At 44.2% G+C, this 18,628-nt stretch overlaps 1 protein-coding gene across 6 annotated transcripts in view; it reads left to right on the top strand.

Moving 5' to 3' along the window:
• KALRN (kalirin RhoGEF kinase) overlaps positions 1-18,628 on the top strand; it is a 798,047-nt gene that overhangs the window by 524,786 nt on the left and 254,633 nt on the right. For all 6 annotated transcript variants that reach the window (XM_030580108.1, XM_030580107.1, XM_030580109.1 and 3 more), the window contains exon 15: positions 2,841-3,007. In XM_030580108.1, the coding sequence (XP_030435968.1) occupies positions 2,841-3,007 (167 nt within the window). The remainder of the gene's footprint in view (positions 1-2,840; positions 3,008-18,628) is intronic.

Here is an 18,628-nt window from a genome sequence, read left to right as displayed (position 1 = left end):
TCTGTAAAGTTTAGCACAGATTTTGTCACAAAATGTTTTTAATACATTTAAGGTTATTCAGTGATTTAGTTACGACCTGATTATGTTGCTACCACTAATAGAATTTGGGCAGTAGTAATAGCTAGCATAACTACTTATTTAAAAATTAGAAGTCAAGTCAGAAATTTGACTTCTGGCATCCATGCAAACAGAATGGCCTTTTCTTAAAATTATCAATGGACTATGGGGTGGATTTTTTTCAGATTTCATCTTATTTTGGCAAGTTGGGCTTTTTATAATATCCTAATTGGTTAAAACATAGGCAGGATGTGATGTATAATATAGGCCTAATCCAAATCCTGTTGAAGTCAATGGTAGTCTTTTCATTGACTTCACTGTACTTTGGATCAGGCCTTATATGAATGTGTATAATAAAAGGTCTGTAGTTACCCAAAGGATAAAAGAAAAGGTGTATAGATAAGTACGTAGGTAGATTGTACAATGCACTATGTTATGCTCTCAGTTACACCAGCATAAATTCAGAGTAAATCCAGTCACTTCAGTGCTGTTTCTCTAGATTTATGCCACTATAACTGAGAGCTGTGGTGTATTTATGTTGTTGTACTTGTGGCTACTCTTTTTAATAAATCTGTTTAAGAGCATACTCCGCTCAATACGAGTCTGTTGAAAACCCCTTCAGTAACGAGATGATTGAAGAAAACTGAAACTGCGTTCAGTTTATCAAAAAAACAGTTGTGCTTACATATCATAAACCTCCGGGTGAGGATTTTTGTGTGTGAAATTATTCCAAAAATGCAATGTAAAAATGCTTTCTATTTTACAAATCCACCCTTAAGAAGAACGAGCACTCTTGTTGCATATGCTGGCAATGTGGCATAAATCTGTGTGACATGTGGCAAGCAAGAAAGGGCAAATCGTTCATCACTGGGAGAGCAGTCTGCCCTTGGATAACATCCTAGGCAGTTTACTGGTTGCTGCTGATGAGTTAGCACGGTCAAAACTACATCAGTCGAGTGTGCATGATGGAAAACTGTGAGTTTAATATCAAATAGGCATGGTAAAGTCAAGCATACAAAACACCAGCGATGTCCTAGGGACACAGTACCATATGTAGGCTAATTATAACAAATGTGCATGGGGTCTGGCAGTTAGAAGGAACTTCACTCCCAAGAATGGGAGCATAAATTAAATTTCCAGACCCTTAAAGTGAAGCCTGGGGCCATTCCGCCTTATCTGGTAATGAAGAAGCTGTTTTGTTTTGGCTGGGAAAGAGAATCAGCGAATCAGTTTCACTCTGATGTGGCTTTCATGATAAAACCAGAAACTGAAAGAGACAAGGTAGTGTTGACACAGGGTTGATTTGCTTTCTAATTCTGTCCTCTGCTGATATCACTGTGACAGAAGATAAAAGTCATGGAACTCTGGGACATAGAAAAAGTGCTGCGTATTAAATGTCTCGAAACATAATTTCCTTGCTTCTTGTACAACAGCTTTTAATTGCGCGGGGTGGGGTGAGGAGAGGAGGGAGAAGTCCTTTTTTTAATCTTGTTTTATTTTATATAATCAAATGGCTTTGGAGAACAGTGCAGTGTTTTCTCACACTTTCTTGGATCTGATTATTATAATTATTAGGATCCTGCTTCTGTTGAAGCTAGTAATAAAATTTTAAATAATTTCAATAGGAGAAGAATCAGGCCCTTCCTGATTTATCATTACATGGATTACAGTAGTGTGGAATGTCAAATAAAGACTCTGGTCAAAGTCTGTCAGTTACACTGGTGAAATTTTGCAAATCAATGAGGACAGTATACTGCTTTGCATTGTTTTTCTTGAGACAGTTACACAGTGAGTCAGATCCTCTGGTCCAGTGGAGCATATTCAGTGCTGGACTTTGAGGGACTGGGGAAGGGGGCACTAAGCCACCTTTTCAGGCCTGTGCTTCTAGAGCTGGTTTGGGAATGATTTGACTCATGGCATAATTGAGAACAACCTAAAGGACAGTATAAATTACAGGAATGTTAATGGTCCTCTAAGGACTCAGACAGACTTTAGGCATGCACTTCACATTGTGGGCCCCCAGCTGCCATCCTAAATTGAGGACAGGTGTTTGTTTGTTTGTTTGTTTTTCTTTTTCTTTCTTTCTTTCTTTCTTTCTTTCTTTCTTTCTTTCTTTCTTTCTTTCTTTCTTTCTTTCTTTCTTCAAAGAAAGAATATGTTTATAAGATATTGATTAATGAAATAACATAAGGCTGGAGGAGTATTTTAGTCTTTGATTTGTTAAAATTCATAAAGTATTTTTTAAAATTCCCAGTTCCACATCACCAAAGCTGTAGTCAAATCATCTCCGTATGGACAGTTTCAGATGAGCAACACAAGGAGCAATCAACACGAAAACGTCATTTTAATGATACACACAGTGATAGGACAATACAGTCATAGGATTCAACAAACGTGCATCAGTGTAAACCACAGAGCCGGCTCCAGGCACCAGCCCAGCAAGCAGCTGCTTGGGGCGGCCAACGGTGAGGGGTGGCAAGTCCGGGTCTTTGGCGACGGGTCCCTGTGTCCCTCTCGGAGCGAAGGACCGGCCACCGAATTACCGCCGAAGACTGAAGCGGCAGCGATAGAGCTCCTGCAGATTGCGATCGTGGCTTTTTTTTTCTGCTTGGGGCAGCAAAAACCCTGGAGCCAACCTTGGTAAACCATATGTTGTTTGTGAGAGGGTTTACCAAGAATCAAGAGAGATTCAAATCAATGTGATGGGTGGCAGAATTGTGCTGCAAAAGGAATTGCAAATAAATGAAATTGTCTCTCTCTCTCTGTATGTCATTTTGTTGTAGGCATTGAACTAATCTGCGAAAAGGACATTGATCTTGCGACACAAGTGCAAGAGCTGCTGGAGTTCCTTCATGAGAAACAGCATGAACTAGAGCTTAACGCCGATCAGACTCACAAACGGCTAGAGCAGTGCCTACAGCTCCGGCACCTACAGGCTGAGGTCAAGCAGGTCAGGCTTTCTATCACAGCCATTAAACCATTTTGTGGTCGCTTAAATGTGTCTTGAAAGCAATTACAGTACGTGTGGGCTGTTAAAACCATTTCTGTCAAATTGCCTCCCTTTAGGTGTATGGAGTGTTAATCCTTTTCTTTAGCAGTACTTGATCTATTCACAGGTGCCAAAATGACCCTTTACAAGTAACTGAGGAGTCTGTTCCATGTTCTGTGCATGTGCAAGACCCCATGGATGTTTGTGGGAGTTACATTCACCGTCCATGCAGAACTGACCCCGTAGTTTCTAGATTGGGGTGGTCTCTAGAACAGAATGTGCTCTGGGAATATGAGGATTGGGGTACAAACTGAAAGCATTGTGGATCATTGGTCTCATTAGTGGATATCTCAATGCCCAGGTCTAAAGCTGACACCACTCTAGTTTGGCTTCCTTACTTAATTTTTTGCATTATTATTGATCTGTGGGGAGCTCAGCCAAGTTTATTATCTTTGGTTAAGATGTAGAACCCGAACTATTTATAGTCTTTAATCTAGGATCTCAATTTTAGGGCGTTAGTCTGCTAGTCTCAATCACATTAAAGCTCAGTCAGTTTTGCCTACCTAAATTTCCCAATAGCTTCATTTGGATGTGTAATATTTCTTCACTTGCTGTCCTATGCGGTTGCATGCTGCTGCACAGCTTCAATTTTTCACTCCTGAGGTGGCTGCATTTCAGTGAAGTGACTATATGTTGTAGTTTAATGGGACTATCTGGGTTTTTCATAGGATGCCCCGGGAATGTCTTTCTGATCACTTGAACTATCCTAGTTTTCCATTTCATCAATGAAAATGTTTGGTGTTTATTTTTTTAATAATTACAAATGTTTGTTCATGATTTTACTTCAGGGAGTAAAAGATGCTCTGTGTTTACCAGGAAAAAAGAGTTCAGTGGAACAAGTGCTCAATGTCTGGAGTGCAGAGAAAAGTCAAATGACCATAGTCTCTATCAAAGCTGTTCTTTTGCACAAAGTGAATGTTAATTACACTTGTTCAGTGTTTCATGAGAAACTGATGGAGAACATTACATTACTGGCAAAAATTCTTCACTCTGTGAAATATGTACTTGGGGCTGCTACGTCAGAAGCTGGCAGTTGCAACGTTAGTGCATATTTTAAAAAAAAGTGCACTTTTGTATGAGTCGTTTGAAAGCTTAAAAAATGTCAACAGAAAAGTCTCCTAGTTTTTAATTTTGAAAATATGGCATTCCAGTGGCAATATGAAGTGTGTGGAGTTTATAAAGTGCTTTGGAACCCTTCTGAATGAAAGGCTCTATTTTATTAATAATATCTTTGTCTATAAAGTCCCTTTCCTTCTATAGGGACCCAAAATATTTCACACCACTATATTTACAACAAGCATTTCACTGGATACAATGTAGCCAATTCTGAAATGAAACCTGGTGGATATTTAATAGCACACAGCAGCAATGGTTTAGAACATAGAGTACCAGACCCAACAGAAACTCTAGAAATACATGTTGCTATTATTGGGCCCAATCCAAGTCCCAGTAAAGTAAATGTGAGTCTTTCACCGGACTTTAAAAGGGGCTGGATTAGGCCCATTATTACAGAATTGTTTTTAGAGAAATCCAGTGATGGCTGCACTCTGAATAACTAAAGCTGTGGGTCTCAGAAGCAAGGATTGGTTAATTTCATTCATTGGCTTGTGCCTTAGAATATTCTACAAACCAGACATCTAAAAATCTAAGTGATAGAACTGAACTGTCTAACTTCTGCAAGAGGAACACAAATAGCTGTCTTGAATTAGTGTTTCATTAACAGCATTTGAACCATCAAAACCTTCATTACTCTGTGACCTTTCAGCAAGCCTTTGGCTAAGAATCATTGTATTTGTTCAGCTGAATACTGAAAAATCTATTCCTTATTAACCTATCAATTACTGTAGCTAGTTTCCCCTGAAAAGAGCCAAATTAAAATATATCTGTGCCCTATCATAAGGTGGCTGTATTTGGTTTCCCCAGGGATGAGTAATGTTCACAACCACTTAGTGAAATTGGAAAATATATTGATTTTGGCTTGTTGTTCATCTTTGGTCTGGTCCAAATTTCCTTCACTTTTTAGAGCACTTGAGAAAATGAATGCCCTCTATCTAATTACCAAATTGCACTTGGTCTTGAGAGTCAATTGAGATTTGGTTGCCACAGACACCTACTGTAGCTCTGGTAAAATTGTGCTGAAACAGCAAACTAGGATAAGTTCTGGAACACATACATATGTTTGCATTTTAATGTAATGGCTCACGTAAATCCAAAGTCTTTTTCCTGTCTGTATCTATTTAAGTCTCTTTTAGGAAAGGTTTCTGCATTAAATCACATGCTTCACAGGTTTGAATGCCAAGAGGATACATTTTTGGAGCCATTTAAATGGAACATCTCAAAGTGTGATGCTCTGTGACCTGAAACAGAGTGGAAATAATATAGATCACTGGTTCACAAAATCTTTCATATTAAAGAAGAGAGCCTCTCAAGGACGCATCCCCTCTCCCTGTGCCCCTCTTTCCTGTTGTAACTATAGAAGTAATAGCAGGATAGTATTAAGAAGATAAGATTAAAAGAAATTCCCTTTAATGCAATGCTGGCAGCTGTTCGGCTTTCCATTTCTGTTCCCCGTTTTTATATTTGTGCATTTGTTAGGTAATAAAGCAAGTCCTCACTCACCTCTCCAACACCCAAGCTCGTGCGGAGTTGGAATTTGGGCACACAATTCTGTCAGAGACCAGACACCAATGCGTTGATCAACGGGCTCACACTACCCCAAAAGCTTTAGAATAAGTGTGGCCCCTTTATTAGGGGTGAGCATCAATATTTATACACAGAAGTAAACAAAGTGATTAATAAAAGATAATGGTCATGCATAATCAATCAAGATTTTACAGGAAGAGCAAGTTTAACAAGTAAATGCATAGAGATAAAGGCTAATGGCTACTTGAGGAAGGGGGTGTCATGAGTAGTTTGCAGGTCAGTGCTTTGTTCAAAAAAAGGTTCAGAAAGGATTATGCAGAGACGGCCAGTCTGGGTGTTTTTTGGCTCCAAAGTTCACCAAAAGTTTAGACCCAACATTCCTCCATTTGTAGCTTTGAGATAACTATTAATCAAAAAGCTACACCCTATTTTAAGATCTCAAGGGCCGCTTGGCAATTTCAGCCTGGGCCAATTCGAAGAGAGTAAGGCTTTTAGCTGAAGTGGGAAAAGAATAAACTGACTTACATGAGTTTATGAGGGAGGGGACACACTGAATACAGCAACACAGTATTATAAGGACTACCATGGCCCCAACAACACCCACCAAGAGGTTTTTAACCCACCCAAATCCGGGCAGCCAATTCCATAAGGCTCCCCACCAATCATAAGGTGGCTGGCCAGAGGAGTAGTTTTTAGCCATTTCCCTTAGGTGTTTGGTACGTTGAAAAGTGTCAGAGTAGGTGTCATTTACAAAAACACAGCATTCTTCATTTATGAGGGCGCAAGTTCCTCCCTGGGCTGCTAACATCATATCTAAAGCCATTCTGTTTTGCAAAGCTAACTGGCGCAGCTGGGACATTTCCCCGGCCCGATTCTCAAATAGGGTTGCAGTTTCATTGGTCAAAGATTCTAATAGTCCCTGTAGACGGATGATAGCACCCTTCAAGCTAGTGTGACCAGCCCACCGCTGCCAGGACAAACCATCACGGAGATTAATATCTCTGTCAGTTTCGCGGATGTTACGAACGTGGGGAAAATGAGGGGGAGTGAGGGAGATCCGAGAAGGCGGTGCTAGCCATGCCAAATAACATGACCCTGCCCAATCAGGGGAGAGAAAATAATAAGCCTTGGGCCCGCACACCCAGTATGTTCCATATAATGCGTTTTGGGTATTCCATTTCTCAAAGTAGGAGGTAACCCACCACCCGTTGTACCACTGTTCCCCCGGTAACGCAGAGGGATCGTTGTGTGAACTGCAGAGGCACAATTTGGTAGTGTTGTCCTCAAAGGGCAGTGTAGTACTGCTTGAGCAGTTGTAGAAGGCAATTGTGTATCCTTTAACAATTAGTTGGACACCCTCGAGATCTGAGCAGGGCTTTTTAAAAACTGACTCTGAAAACCTGCCCCTCCATGAAAAAGTTGAAAAGGTTGGATCGGGGTGAGGGATCCACATATGGGATAAGTGGGATGCGCAAGGCTTGAAGCCAAGATTTTTACTAAAGGCGGTGCCATTAAAATATATGTTGCATTTACTTGTTCCCACAAAAGTTGACCCTTTTTCTTTAACAAAACACAGTGATCCTGTTTGATTGGTTACCCTGAGATATTTGTTAATTGGCACTTCTGTTTTGTCCCATGTAAGATTGGGTTGGACTGGATCTTTTATTCTAGTCGGTGGCATCCAAGTCATATTAGCAGTGGTTAGGGGAATGGGTGTGAAGGGGAGTCCCTGTGCTGCATTTACTGGAAATTGAGTACATACCCAGCAATCACTTCTATTTCCTAAAATACGAGTTTTAACCTCGTGGGAATATCTAATAAAAGCATTATCTTCATAAGCAGAAAATAAACTGAAAAAGCATAAAAAACATACAGTTGTCAGAATAAAGGGTCCTCTCATTTTTTTCGAGTTAATTTAAGTCTAATGTCTGAGAGAGGTAAGCTGGTCCACTGGTCGAAGGCAGTGTCCTCAGTGGTGACAAGAGCTGCTGGTCCGTCACTGTGGTCCACTACGGCTGGCTTGACGTGGGAGTGGTGGATCCAAGATTTGCGTCCTTCCAGGAACACTGCAGTCTGGGTTGTCAAAAGAACCTGGTGGGGTCCAGTAAACCTTGGCTGGAGGGTGTCGTCACGAACGAACTTTTTGGCCCAGACGAAGTCCCCTGGTTGGAACGGGTGGATTTGTTCCTCCAGCGGCACGGTCTGGGAAAACTGCGAGGCTTTCCAAAGGGTACGGAGGCGAGCCTGTAGGGAGAGAAACTGACACGCAGTCATATGATCCCCTCCCAATAGTGAAACATCAGCACGTGGTAGCGCCCCGCCTTTGAAAGGGGGGTGTCCATAGAGCAGTTCAAAGGGGGATAATCCCAATGCGCGGGTTGGGCGAGTACGAAGGTGAAACAGGACCAAAGGAAGTACCTGAGGCCACTTTAATCCTGTTTCCTGACAGTATTTAGCCAATGTAAACTTAAGTTCCCTATTCATACGCTCAACCTTCCCGCTAGACTGGGGGTGGTAGGGTGTATGAAAGGAGTGTGAAATGCCCAGTCCTTGTTCTAAATGGCCAAGGACATGACCAGTAAAGTGAGGTCCGCGATCTGAGTCGAGCACAAGAGGGATGCCAAAACGGGGTACAATATCTCTAAGGAGAATCTTCGCCACTGTGGCAGCAGTACAATTAGCAGTAGGAAAAGCTTCGACCCAGGAAGTCAGAGGGCAAACCAAAACAAGGAGGTGCTTTTTCCCAAAAGCCTTTGGCATATCTGCAAAATCAATTTGAAGATGTTGAAATGGAGCAGCAGGCGGAGGTCTTCCACCCTTAATTTTGTTAAGAGGTGGAGCAGGTCCATTACGCTGACATGTGCTGCATGCTTTCACTATTGATAGGCAATAGGGTTGAATGCCTGGAGCATACCAAAAGCGAGCGATAGTGTCCACGAGGGCGTGCGTGCCGTAGTGACCCCCTTTATCATGGTGCCAGCGAACTGCCACGGGGTACGTGGAGCGAGGGAGGCAGGCTCGGCCATCTGGCATAAGCCAGGTCCCTTTGACCAGAGTGGCCCCGAGGCTTTCCCATGATTTTAGTTCAGCAGCGGGTACTGGTACGGGGTGCGGTGGAGTAAAGGAGGAGGTTGCAATAGCCAATGTGGACATGGCTAAAGGTAAGGTGGCAGCCTTCTTGGCGGAGGCGTCAGCCAGGGCATTCCCACGGGTAACGGGGCTGCTATCTTTAGTATGGGCCCGGCAGTGAACTACAGCCAGGACAGAGGGTTTTTGGAGGGCGTCCAAAAGCTTGTGGATGAGGGGGAGGTGCTGAATGGGTTTACCGGCAGCTGTCTGGAAACCTCGAAACTTCCAGAGGTGGATATGACAATGCACAACTCCAAAAGCATATTTGCTATCAGTAAAAATGGTAACGGTCTTACCAGCGGCCAACTGGCAAGCTCGGGCCAGGGCATAGAGTTCAGCGGCTTGGGCTCCCCAGTTGCCTGGCAGTGAGGCGGTCTCTTGAATGTCCCATTCAGAGGTGACAGCATAACCAGTGAAACGCTTGCCATCAACATAGAAGGAGCTTCCGTCCGAGAAGAGGATGCAATCGGGGTTGTCCAGTGGCACGTCAAACAGGTTGTCTCTTATCTGTAAGATGCTGTAAACTACTTCCACACAGTCGTGCTGGTCCTGGGGGACTGGCAGGTCAGGAAGCAAGGTAGCTGGATTAAGGGGTCCACACCTTTCAAAAATTAGGTTAGTGTCTTCTAAGAGTTCGGCCTCTAGCTGTTGCTGATGATGGGCCGAAAAGACTTGGGTTGCGCCCCTACGCAGAAGGGCTGACAAGGCATGAGAGGTCCAAACCGTGGTAAAATGACCCAGGGTTAGGCTCTTTGCCTTTGTGATCAGCAGGGCAGCTGCTGCCAGAGTCCGGGTGCAGGATGGGGTTCCCTGAGCGACAGGGTCGATTTGCTGAGAGTAAAAAGCAAGCGGGAAATGGTGGGGCCCGCTCAGCTGGGTAAGGACACCACTAGCAATTCCGCCCCTCTCGTGGACAAAAAGGTGAAAGGGTTTGCTGTAATTGGGGGGGCGGAGAGACATGGAGGAGGCCACACTGTCCTTGAGTAACTGAAAGGCTTGAATAGTGTCCGGGGACCACTGCAAAGGGTCAGGAGCAAGGTTAGCAGTGAGTCGGTGGAGCGGTTTGCTTAACTCCCCGCAGGACGGCAACCAGGGGCGACAGAAGCCAATTAATCCTAAGAAACCTCGAAGTTGTTTCTTGGTGTTCGGTAGAGGGCAGTTTTGAATAGTCTTTATGCGGGCTGGGTCCATCTGTCTTCCCTCTGGGGTTAACAGGAAGCCCAGATATCGGACCTTCTGTGAGACCCACTGAATCTTTTTAGGGTCTACCTTGTGGCCTCTGGTGTGTAGGTATAATAAAAGTGCCTTACCATCGATGCGGAGGGCAGCTTTTTCGTGATTACCTAATAGGATGTCATCTACGTATAGGACCAATGTGGATCCCTGCGGACTGGTGAAACCTTCCAAGTCGTGGCGGAGGCACTGGCTGAAAATCGTGGGGCTGTCTCTGTAGCCTTGAGGAAGTCGTTGCCAGACATAACTTTGTCCCTCCCAGGTGAAACCAAAGAGATACTGAGAGTCTGGGTGCACAGGAATGCTGAAAAAAGCTGATTTTAAGTCAATAACAGTGAACCACTCAGCATCCCAGGGGATTTGGCTGATGATAGTAGCTGGGTCAGGAACTACTGCATGAAGAGGGACCACATACTGATTAACAACTCGTAGATCCTGTACAAAGCGCCAACGAACAGGGTCTCCGTCCTTTTTAGGAGGCTTTTTGACAGGCAGTATAGGGGTGTTACAGGGAGTGCGCTGAGGGCGGACTAGCTTTTGTGCAATGAATCCCTCAATAATGGGGCGGATGCCCTCCCGGGCTTCCAGAGACAGGGGGTATTGAGGGACTGACGGGGGGGTTAAGGAAGGCTTTACCTGAATCCTTACGGGCTCTGCCGAAAGGAGCAGGCCAACATCAGTGTCAGAAATTCCCCAGAGGGTTGAAGGCAAGTCAGTGAGGTCAGGGGAGAGAGAGAGGGGTGTTTCCCAATTACCCTGAGTAGGGGCCGAATCTCCTAATACTGTCATCAATAATCCTACCCCTTCAGGAGTGCAGGTTAAAGTAGCCTCAAGCTTACAGAGTAAATCCCGGCCCATCAAAGGGATCGGACAAGCTGGGGAAAAAAGAAAACGGTGAGAAAAACATTTATCAGCATAAATAACATTCAAAGGCAAAGTGAGTCCCAGAGACTGTGGGTTGCCCTCCACCCCAGTCGCAGTTTTAACCTCAGAGGATAGCCAGGGAGAGGGGGCATGATTTAAAAGAGAGAAAGTAGCCCCAGTATCAATGAGGAAAGAGACAGGCAGTCCCTGGACTGAAAGGGTTAAACGAGGCTCTTTGCTGGGAGGGGAGAAAGTGAGAAAGGAGCCGGCTAAAGACATTAAGGAAATAAGACCATCACATTGTTTGCCTTCGCCCCGGGGTACCGTCATTGAGGAGGCTGAGTTTGCTGCGGCTGCTGCTGTTTCCCGTAGTTGATCCAGGCCTGGGGGATGGGCTGAGCTGGTGGTGCAGGGGTGTATTCCTCACTTGTATAAGCATCTGCGGATGCAACCAGACCCTCTGGGCGTCCCCAGGGGCATTCACGTTTAAAGTGACCAGGCTGTCCGCACTGAAAACAATTTCCTGATGGCTGGGGTTGCCAGGACCCTCTTCCCCGGGCACCCTGGAATCCCCTGCCACGGCCACGGCCTTTGCCTCGAACACCACCGTGAAAAGCTAAAGCCATCAGCTTATATTCTTCCTTTTTCTCTTTCTTTTTACTACTTTCCCTTTCTTTCTCCCAGGCAAAATCAGCTACTTCCAACACTGAAGTGACTGACTCACCTCCCCAACCAGGGCGAAACTTTAAGAAGTAATCCCTTACAGGGGGCACCGACTGATTCACAAAAAATGAAATAAGAGTAGGGTGGTCTGCTTCTCTCTCAGGATCCATCTGAGTGAACATTCGGGCCCCCTCCAATAGCCTCGACCAGAACTTTCTGGGCGGCTCATCAGATTCCTGCCGAATCTGCATGAACTTAGCCTGATTAGGCGAGCGGCGAGCCATTTCCTTGAGTCTCTCTAACAATCGTTCTCGGTCTGTTTGCAGCTGAGTCAGCCTTAGCTGAGTCCAGTCTAGGGGATTCCAGCCAGCGGCCAGATCCCGCCTATCCATCCAAGTAAAATTAGCTGCATTGCTATCTCCCCATGTCCTTTCTGCCATCCACAATCTACTACGTTCTTCTCCGGTCAAAACTCTACTTAACAACTGATCCACATCCGTATAAGTAGGATTATAACTTAAAAACAATCTTTCTAGAAGTTCTATGATCTTTCGGGGATTTTCCCCAAAAGACCCTGACAACTGTCCCCACTCTTTCAAATCCCATTCTAGCCATCCTTTATATTCCACAATACTAGCATGTTGCAATCGTCCATCATTGCCCATATAAGGTTGATCGTGCACCTGTAAAGGCATCTCTATAACCATACTTTTATTATTCGCAAGAGATTTGACGGAGACATCCTCTGGGCTATCCTCAGGGGGGGGGCATGCACCCTGCTGTACCTGCTTGGACCTAAGCCTAGTAACTACTCTTCCCGAGGTTTGCCCCTCCAATTCCTCCTTATCCTTCTGCACAAATTCCAATCTGGGATCCTGCAGATTCCCCTCTGCTACAAGGAGAGAGTCCCCCTGCGGAGGAATAGGGGCAGGTGCAGAGGGGACCAGCTGACGAGTCAAAACACGCCGTGGTCTACACCCTTCATCGAAATAACCTGGAGGGGGTTCACTCTCGGGAGAGTACCTGACTGCCATAATTTTTAAAGATTTCCACAGCTCTGCTGCTGTGTCCCAACAAAACCAGTAACATAACTGTCCCGGATGGTCTTTTTCGATCTGGCTCTTTACTCCTCTTAAGGCAGCCTGTTCGAAAGAGCCATACGAAGGCCACCTCATCTCCGAGTCGGCCAATACCGCGGTATACCCAGTCCAATTCCTTACACATAGTGTGTACAACTTCTTCCTAGACATTCCTGTCTGTACTGGGAGCTTCCCTTCGTTCCATAACTTATTTACAATCCCCAACGGGCTCTCAAGAGGCACGCTAGTCCCTTGACCCATGGTGTCTGACAGGAGCCCTCCAACTGGCGTTTACCCTGCTGTCCAATACACGACCCCTCAATATTGAATTGGCTAGGAGAAATCTCCTGTGGCGCCTTGCCAATTCATATATGAGTGGTCTGACCACTGGACAGAGGTACCGCACCAGAAGGAATCCCGGACAAGCCCCCAAATTGTTAGGTAATAAAGCAAGTCCTCACTCACCTCTCCAACACCCAAGCTCGTGCGGAGTTGGAATTTGGGCACACAATTCTGTCAGAGACCAGACACCAATGCGTTGATCAACGGGCTCACACTACCCCAAAAGCTTTAGAATAAGTGTGGCCCCTTTATTAGGGGTGAGCATCAATATTTATACACAGAAGTAAACAAAGTGATTAATAAAAGATAATGGTCATGCATAATCAAGATTTTACAGGAAGAGCAAGTTTAACAAGTAAATGCATAGAGATAAAGGCTAATGGCTACTTGAGGAAGGGGGTGTCATGAGTAGTTTGCAGGTCAGTGCTTTGTTCAAAAAAAGGTTCAGAAAGGATTATGCAGAGACGGCCAGTCTGGGTGTTTTTTGGCTCCAAAGTTCACCAAAAGTTTAGACCCAACACATTTATTTTCTTTCCCTAGGTGTAAGACTTTACTTTTCTTAGTACCCAATGTACCCAATCTCCCCTCACTGCCCCACTGTTACTGTCTCTCCAGCTCATTTTGCTGTTTAATGCTTCTCTCCTGTGTGCATTGTAACCCACCAGTTTTGGTGTCCACTTTGGATTTGATCACAATTGAATGTAACCCAAAGGACTACATGAAGCAACTGGTCTTGACTTTTTCCAGTTTAATAGAAGAAAAAGGCCTCTGGAAACCTGAAAAGAGTCTTGAGCTGGGTTAGAACTCCCAGGAGGTGTCCGTGCTTGAAGACTGGCAGATGCTTCCCTGATATACTGAAAGAAACTCCTCAGATCACCTGCAAGGGAATCACCTGAAAAATAAAGATTCTTTTACATGTATTTCTTTACTCACTGGTGGAGTTTCAAGTTGGAAGTCTGAGGAGAATTTGGCCATCATGTTTAATTACAGTGGGACACAGAAACAGTGAAACTCTGCTTATAGCCAATTGGAACAGAAGTCGATAATTGTTTCAGTGCATTGTAATTACAATTATAGTGAAACTTCTGCTTATAGTGAGATCATTCTGCAGGGAAGAGATGTCTTTGCTCTAAGAGGATTCCACTGTTACTGCTTTTCAGTCATAAGCAACATGATTGGACCTCTTTGGAGAGACTTAGGGGGGTTATTTAACTCCAGAAATATTTAATTTCCACTTCAACAAAATTGATAAAATCTGCAATTTGTAGGAAATGTCTGTTTAAAGGCCATCTCTTAGTGTTAGCCTGTCTGCACATTCCCAGATAATAGCGAGTCTGTTCATATAGGAGAGTGATCAGAGAATTGTCTTGGGGCTATATTAGAAGCATCTATACAAAATTTTAATTGAAAGAATATCAAGCACTATGTAAATCTGAGTCAATTTGTGAACAGGTCTTGTAAGCCAGATAAAAAATATGTAAATGTTCACCTCCAAACATTCCCCAGTCCTAATTCCAACTCACATGCACAGAGAAAGAGGCTCTTTGTGATTGGTTTTTGCCCTGGCTGTGGTGAGTACTCAAGGAAGCTTTGGATATGCAAAGAAAAGATCTGCTTGCTAGATGTATACAAAAAATAAATATTAGTGGTGGAAAAATTATTTGTAAAAAAAAGTTTAGATGGTCTAAGCTGAGAACTGTAGATTTCTATAAGCAATGAGGAGCATTTGTGAATATGTTTGTGCCATCAGAATTCTCAGCAAACATTATGGAGCATGTTTGTGGCTATCTGCATGATTGCTCACTGGGCCTTGGGGGAAGGATGAAAGGAGCCTTTCTCTGCCTTGCACTCCTGAGCACAGTTAACTCCTGGAGTACATGGACCAGGAACTCCTAGCACCTCTGGCAGTCCTAGAAACTCCAGCTGAGCTGAACCACCATGGGGAGAAGGGAATGCCTCTTGCACCCTGTTAAAGAAGAGTTTATACTATGCTATCACTTCTGCAGCCATTGTGGATGGTAGATTGTGAAGCCTGGGTGAAACCAGATGATGGGGTTGGATCACGAGAAGCTGATAACTGCAGAGAGATGAAAGAGATGGTAGAGAAGAGAAGCTGAGAGGTACCAGGCCTGCTGGAGGAGGTAGAAGGTGGCACTGGGGAAAAGGCTCTAAAAGAAAGACCAGGAGATGCTGAGTATTTAAAGAAAGGAGCAAATGAAGCAGTCACAGAGAAAAGCAGATGCCATCAAAGTTCTGGTTTGAATGTTGCTGACCTTTGATCCAAGAATGCCTGCAGCTTGCAGTTAACTGGCATGTTGGGACAAATGGGATAAAGAAGACCACACCGAGGGCATGTGACTGAGCCTCACTTTTCTTTTGGACCTGCACCTGGAACAGGCATGTGATAGAGCAGGCCTGCACAACATGCGGCCATGCGGCCCGCAGAGGCTTAGTGTGCGGCCCACGGGGGGATTCTAAATCCCCCGCACACAGGAAACACCGCACTCTGTGGGCAGCCCAGAGCCCTTTGGATCCCGGCCATGGCTGGGATTTAAAGGGCGCAGAGCTCCCCGTGCCTGTGAGCAGCCCAGAGCCCTTTCAGTCCCTGCTGTGGCTGAGATTTAAAGGGCTCAGGGCTCCCTGCGGCTGCGGGCAGCCCAGAGCCCTTTAAATCCCGGCCGCTACTCCTGTGGCCAGGCTGGGACTGAGATTTAAAGGGCTCAGAGCTCCCTGCAGCTGCAGGCAGCCCAGAGCCCTTTGAATCACAGCCGTGGCTCTGGGGCCAGGATTTAAAGGGCTCGAGCTCCCCTCAGTGGCAGGAGCTCTGGGCCCTTTAAATACCTGCCCCAGCCCAGCAAAGCTCCAGGTTCCCCCGACTGCCGGAGCCCTGGGCCCTTTAATTTGCCCCTGAGGGCTCCCAGCCACCTCTTCAGCTGGGAGCCCCTGGCTGATTTAAAATTAAGTATCACCTCCCCACCCCCAACCTTCCTTTTTGGCCCACAGCTGTTTTGGTGGGGCGGCGCTGGGGTTTGTTTCTGCAGGGCTGGGCATTGCTGGGGTGGGAGGCCGGGAGGTGCTGGGGGAGATGTTTCCACGGGGCCGGGGGGTTTCGACCCTCAGCTGTTTTCTTTGGAGTGATGTGGCCCTCGCCGCTTTATGAGTTGTGCAGGCCTGCGATAGAGTCTAATGTGCTTCTGTACACACTATGAGTATTCATGGAGGAAAGGAAATGAGAAAAGATGGGCTATGCTAAATGAGACTTTAGTAATACACCAAATAACAAGGTTAATCTCAACTACTCATGTTGTAAATTACCCACTGGAAGATTACTGTAGCATTTTTATAGCTTAAATCGTCTTCCCTTGATACTAATTAACAGTTATCCTGTGTGCAAGTTTTGCTTACAAACAACTTCACAAAGCTTCAGAAAGGAGAAAAATGAGGATGCTTAGGTGAAGATGATTAACTCTAGGTTAGAAACTTACAAAATTACTGCACAGGCTTCAAAACAAAGGATTTGTCATACCTGTTCAGACCATCAGTTCTCATATCCTGCCTGCAGCAATCCATATCTGGTGCTTCAAAGAAAGGCTAAACCCTGCCCTTTCCCCCAACCAATGCTAGGCAGTTGATCATACAACACTGTACATAGGGATAAAAATGTCCTTCCTAACTTTCTAATCACTTGGAACCCTGAGTCGTCAGATGTGATTTACCTTCTTAGCTCTAATAACTACTGCAAATGTTATAATACCTCAGAAATTATTCAGCATCACAATTAGAAGTGTTGATGACAAGGCTACTCTTCACATTACTTACAAACTCAGAAATTGTTGCTGAAGCTTTCTGGCTGGAAACGTAAGGATACACAAATCTGAACTGAAAAATGAAGGCAGTGTGTACAGGATGGAAGGTTTTACATTGCTGGTAAACTTCCAACAAGCTGTGTGTTTTTATAGTGCATATAAAGTGAGCTCTGATTTATAGTCTGACTTAGACACTTAGAATAATTTCTTGTAATCATTATTACTGAGTTGTTTATTTCAGTTGTTTGATTAACTTGGGCAACATAAAAGGCAATTGTATTTGTGAGAAGTTGGTGAAGCAGAAAAAAAGATTGATTTCAAAGTAGTTTGCATTTAGACTTAGGCAATTAATTTTGCTGGTGTTGATCAGGTGTGCTAAATGTAGACACTGTAGACCATGGGGGCAATGACTGTTATTGTTTTTAAACAAATGGGACACAGCAAAAAGTATATTAAAATATTATCAAGAGGAGGGAAGCCAAGAGGACAAGTGAGGCACTGAGTTAAAGCGCTTGTGCTTTGATCCTGCAAACATTTACATACACTCTTCTCTTTAACAGCATGACTTGTAAACATTTGCAGGATCAGGGTCTAGCTTTCTATCTCTGAAGACTAGATAGTACATTTTCAGAGCTGCATGAAGTTTTAGTTTCCACTGAAACATAGGATCCACAGATCTGAGGATGATTAGAATGTGTAGTATACAACTGACATTTCTGTCTCCTCCTGCTGCTTCCCAAATCTTCCTTACACAGGTATCAGTGGAAAGTAAATTGCAGACTAGTGTTGCTACTAGATGGTAGAGTAGCACTAGTGTGTTACTACTAGATGGCAGTGAATACTGCAGAACATCTAGGAATATTCAACTTGCAATTTTTAACAAATCAATTTTGCTCATGCAAATGGTTTTCAGAAGTGATTGCGTGTTACTGATTTACATTCAAGAATATTCACACTTTAAGCACGTGTGCATTCTTCTAATTAGGGAGCAGAAATTATGCCTTTTGACTTACCTGACCAATCAGAACAGACTCAGGTTCACGGAATAGTGGAAGAGCCTGCCCTTAGTCATGTAGGTACTGTACCTGGCTTTCATCAATATTGTTAGTACCTCAGTTTCATGAGAAGAAAATTTAACCAAAAATTTTGGTAAAAGTGTCACATGAGAGAGCTCTGAATGAAGCCAACAGACTCCAGGAAATGAAGAATCAAGGCTGAAATGCCATGCCTATCCCGCTAACCATTTTTAGTTGCAGTACATATAGTATGTGTGTTTACCTGCTTTCAAACAGTGAGATGAAGGGCAGAGTGACAGCTAGCTGTACTACTTAAATTTCCAGTGTTTATTGGGTTAGGTCAGGCATTTGTTGTTTTTGTAAAGTAGTTTTTTCAGAGCCATTGTATAAATGTAACATGGCTGACAAGATGGAAGAACAAAACTCTAATATAAGATGCAAATTACTGATTTCATTGGGTCAAGGTGGCTGTTGCACAGAGAGATCAAGTACATGGAGGATGTCTCATTACCACAGATGTTAGAAAGTAAGTCCTATTATGTCATCCAGTCCGTTGCCCTATCTTTACAGTCAAACTGACTTTTAAGGATGAGGTTTCTGAAGCTGTCGAGGGGATTTAGAGAGACAAATTCCTAAAATAATTCTGCATCTAAATCTAATGTTTTAGAAAATTTCAGCTTAAAGGTTTGATAAGTGAAGGCTGCTTCCTAAAATTCCATATGACATTCTGATCGCTTTTTAAAAAAA

This window comes from Gopherus evgoodei, chromosome 11 (genome assembly GCF_007399415.2).
Source record: "Gopherus evgoodei ecotype Sinaloan lineage chromosome 11, rGopEvg1_v1.p, whole genome shotgun sequence".
In the NCBI taxonomy this organism is placed as follows: Eukaryota; Metazoa; Chordata; order Testudines; family Testudinidae; genus Gopherus; species Gopherus evgoodei.
This window is presented reverse-complemented; position numbering and strand designations above follow the sequence as displayed.